Below are 4522 nucleotides of genomic sequence, written 5' to 3'. Positions count from 1 at the left end.
GGTGTACGTGAATATGATTTACCAACATCAAATTCTATAGGTGCTATTGTTTTCGAAAGCGGGCCTAAAAGCGTTGGTGATTATGATGTTATAATTGAACAAAAAGGTGGAGCCCCACAAAGAATAAACAAATTACATCAACATTACATGTCACTTCAGTATCCTCTTGCGTTTATTTATGGTGAACCAGGTTTTAATACATCAATGACACTACAAGATCCTTCTACAAGTAGTAGTAGGAAAAGAAAAAGACTTACCATGAATGCATACTATAGCTATCAATTACATGGTAGAGTGGGATTTTATGATTTATTGTTTAGAACAGGAAGGTTATTCCAGCAATATGTAGTTACAGCCTATTGTAGTATAGAATTAGATAGAATAGATTATATAAGAAATAAGCAACAGGATATAAGAAGTGACTACTTAGCTGGTATCTACGATGGTATCAACAGAGGAGATCAAAATGGATTAGATATTGGATCTAGATTGATACTTCCCGCTTCTTTCACAGGCGGTCCTAGGTATATGTATAGCCACTATTTGGATGCGCTAGCTATATGCCGAACGCATGGAAATCCACAATTTTTCATTACATTTACTTGCAATTCCAAATGGCCAGAAATTAAGACATTTCTATCTGCCTTTCCACAGTTGACACCTACCGACCGTCCTGATATTGTTGTTCGAATTTACCAACAGAAACTTAAACAATTACTTGCATTTGTCAAAGAAGCTACGCCTTTCGGTGACGTAAAAGCAGGTATTTGTTTTCTCATTAACATCTTATTTGTTCATATTCTATACATATATTTTTACATACAGTTAGGTGTATATATATATATATATATATATATATATATATATATATATATATTAACTTAATTCATCGAATAATTTAGTTTTCCCACCCACCCCCCTTTTCCTCTTTTTTTTTTTTTAAACAAACTGACAGTATCTTTTCACTTAATATTTACATGCAGTTGTATATACAATTGAATTTCAAAAAAGAGGCCTTCCTCATTGTCAGATACTTTTGTGGATACATTCATTGACGTCAAATATTACTCCACTTGATGTGGACAGTTATATCTCTGCAGAATTACCTGATCCACGCGTTGATCCTTGGGGTTATCAAGTTGTATCAGACTTAATGGTGCACGGTCCGTGTGGCCTCGCAAAAATGGACGCACCATGTATGAAATCATCTAAATCATCTGTAAGTGATTTTAAATGTCCAAAAAAATTTCCTAAATTGTTTAACAATGAGACCTTTTTTGATAAAGATGACTACGTCCATTATCGAAGACGTAACACTGGTATATACACCAATAAATTTGGGACTAATCTCGACAACAGTTACGTAGTACCGTACAATCGATTACTGTGTTTAATCTTTAACGCCCATATTAATGTTGAATTCTGCGGATGGACAATTCTTATCAAATATTTGTTCAAATATATTTCAAAAGGTACAGATCGAGTAGTGCCTCAAATAAGTAAATACGGAGTTGAATCTTCTGGCCCTTCAACTTCTTCTGAAATAGTGATAGATGAAATTAAAAATTTCATTGACGCTAGATTTATATGTCCATTCGAAGCATGTTGGCGAATATTTAACTTTCCCATTCATAGTAGAGATCCGGCTGTTCAAATACTTGTAGTACATTTGGAAAATTTTCAATCAGTAACTTTTCGGGCAAGAGAGTCTTTACAATCAATTGCTAAGAATCCAGGGGAAAAAAAACTACTCTAACAGAATGGTTAACATACACCAAACACTCATCAGATGGTCAGAACTTAACTTACATAGATTTCCCTTCGAAATTTGTTTGGTACACTTCGGAGAAAATGTGGATCCCTAGACAAAAATCCAATGATAAAGTTATTGGGAGGTTAGCATACGTACATCCTACTGCGGGAGAATTATTCTATCTACGAATGTTACTATGTCATCAACGAGGATGTACGTCATTTACAGATGTCAAAACTGTCCATGGAATAACATGTTCAACTTACAGAGCAGCATGCGAACTGTTAGGCTTATTAGGTGACGACCGTGAATTGGATACTGCTCTCGAGGAAGCTATGATTTCAGCAACATCTTCACAAATGTGATTACTATTTGCTAATATACTCATGCATTGCCACCCTACAGATCCTACCAAATTGTTTAACAAACATTGGAAATCAATGTCCGACGACATTCCTTTTAAAACCGCTTCGAGCCTACAAATTCATCACTTACACATAAATGATTACGATTTACGATTTTATGTTCTATACGAGCTAGAAATCTTATTAATTCCTTTTTCAAAATCAGTTACAGACTTTGGTCTTCCATCAATTCCAGGACAATTACTTGCAGATCTTCAAAACAGAATGATCATGGAAGAAAAAAATTACGATCGAGATATGTTAAACGCCGAACTGCAAGAACTATTGCCTAAGATGAATGTAAAACAAAAAGAAATTTACAATTTGGTGATTGATGCTTCTAACAATAATCGCCAAGAAATATTGTTCATATATGGACATGGAGGCACTGGTAAAACATTTCTATGGAAATCGATCATTACATCTTTGAGATCACAAGGAAAAATAGTTCTTGCAGTAGCATCTTCTGGTATAGCCTCTCTTCTATTACCCTCTGGACAGACTGCACACTCACGTTTTAAAATTCCCATTGTTTTGACGGACGAGACTATGTGTAACATAAAGAAAAAAAACTCATCTCGGTACTCTACTATTACAAACGAGTCTTATTGTATGGGATGAGGCACCCATGAATGATCGACGCTGTTTTGAAACATTAGACAGAACGTTATGAGATATAATGGATGATTATAACAACCCTTTTGGTGGCAAGCTAATAATTTTTGGCGGAGATTTTAGACAGACGTTACCAGTCACAAGAAGAGGTTCCAAACAAGAAATAATTAACAACTCTTTAGTGTACTCATATTTATGGTCATACTTCAAAGTATACATTTTAACAGAAAACATGTGACTACAAAAACCAGGATTGAATTCCGAGCAGAAAAAAAATTGAAATATTTTCGTCATGGTTGCTAAATGTCGAAAATGGAAATATAGGAAGCCCAGATGAACAAGATCCTTCAAACGCATCCTGGATTAATATCCCAAGTGAATTTTGTATAGAGGATGATGAAAATGGAATGTCTAATCTAATATCATTCATATATGATGAAGAATTGTTACAAATTCCAAGTGCTACCCTACTACAACAACAACTTATTGTATGCCCCAAGAACAGCGATGCCGATAATATTAACGAATCTATTCTTTCTATGGTTAGACGTCAAGAGACAACTTATCTTAGTTCCGATACCGCAACCCCACAAATAAATGACAGAGGTGAAACTGAATTATTATACCCAATTGACTACCTAAACAACTTAAACTATCCATCTTTACCTCCACATACACTTCAACTCAAACCTGGCATTCCAGTAATTCTTCTAAGAAACATCAACCTTGCTGGTGGTTTATGCAATGGTACTCGAATGATAGTTGTTCAAATGCTTACAAAAGTAATACAAACTGAAATCATTACGGGAACAAGAATAGGAGAGAAGGTATACATCCCAAGAGTAAATCTAATCTATAAAGATCCTATCCTACCATTTGAGCTCAAAAGAAAACAATTCCCAATCAAGCTTTCTTATGCAATGACGATAAATAAAAGTCAGGGCCAATCCTTAAACAAGATTGGGATATATCTTCCAAAACCTATATTTGGCCATGGTCAATTATATGTTGCCCTCTATAGAGCAACCTCGCCCGAGGGTCTAAAACTACTGATAAAGCAACAAGAAAACAAAGAACGATATGCTTATGAACTTGTTTAATTGCTAATAATGATTATTTTGACATGTTATTTGAGTTGAATGCTTATGAACTTGGCGAACAATTTCGTATATGCTTATTTGAAAAAGTGTAGATTTGATAAAAATATGAAAATAAGCATAAGTTTGATATAAATTGAACATGTCATTGTAATTATTTTGATTGATGATTTTGCTGACACCAATGCATATTTGGATGTACAAAAATTGTGTTTGATGTGTTTTGTAGACTGAAAGGGGTGAATCTTCATCCCAAGCTCGCATTGCTCCTCCTGAGAATGCGGAACAACAGGATGTTGATAACTATTACAAACAAGATATACCTCATCCAGTTATGACATTTTCAGATATGCACGTGGAAGATTTGCACCCGAACTTGAGATTAGACAGACGTTGGATAGATTATCCAAAATACCAAAGGAGCTTGCACATTCTTCATTCTAAAGCTGTTGAAGTACCTAGGGTAATAGAATGGGAACCGTTAGAAGCCGTAGGATTGGGCGAACGGATTAGAGAATTACTTACACAGAGGTATGGTAATTCTACTTTTAACAATTGGGTACGATTATTCAACATGCGTAGACCTGTATATAAAGTATGGTGTGAAGAATTATTGTGTAGTATAGAAATAAATGATCGGGTAGCTAGTTTAA

The 4522-nt window shown here is 34.7% G+C and overlaps 1 protein-coding gene across 1 annotated transcript; it reads left to right on the top strand.

The window, feature by feature from the left end:
• The first annotated feature begins 2139 nt into the window (after positions 1–2139).
• LOC139850112 (uncharacterized) lies at positions 2140–3872 on the top strand. Its single transcript, XM_071839701.1, has 2 exons — positions 2140–2626; positions 3097–3872. Exons 1-2 carry the CDS (start codon positions 2140–2142, stop codon positions 3870–3872), a joined length of 1263 nt encoding a protein of 420 aa, XP_071695802.1.
• Positions 3873–4522: the final 650 nt, after the last annotated feature.

This window comes from Rutidosis leptorrhynchoides, chromosome 5, assembly GCF_046630445.1.
Source record: "Rutidosis leptorrhynchoides isolate AG116_Rl617_1_P2 chromosome 5, CSIRO_AGI_Rlap_v1, whole genome shotgun sequence".
NCBI classification, from domain to species: Eukaryota; Viridiplantae; Streptophyta; class Magnoliopsida; order Asterales; family Asteraceae; genus Rutidosis; species Rutidosis leptorrhynchoides.
Note: the sequence above shows the minus strand (reverse complement) of the source record. Positions and strands in the feature narration are given on the sequence as shown.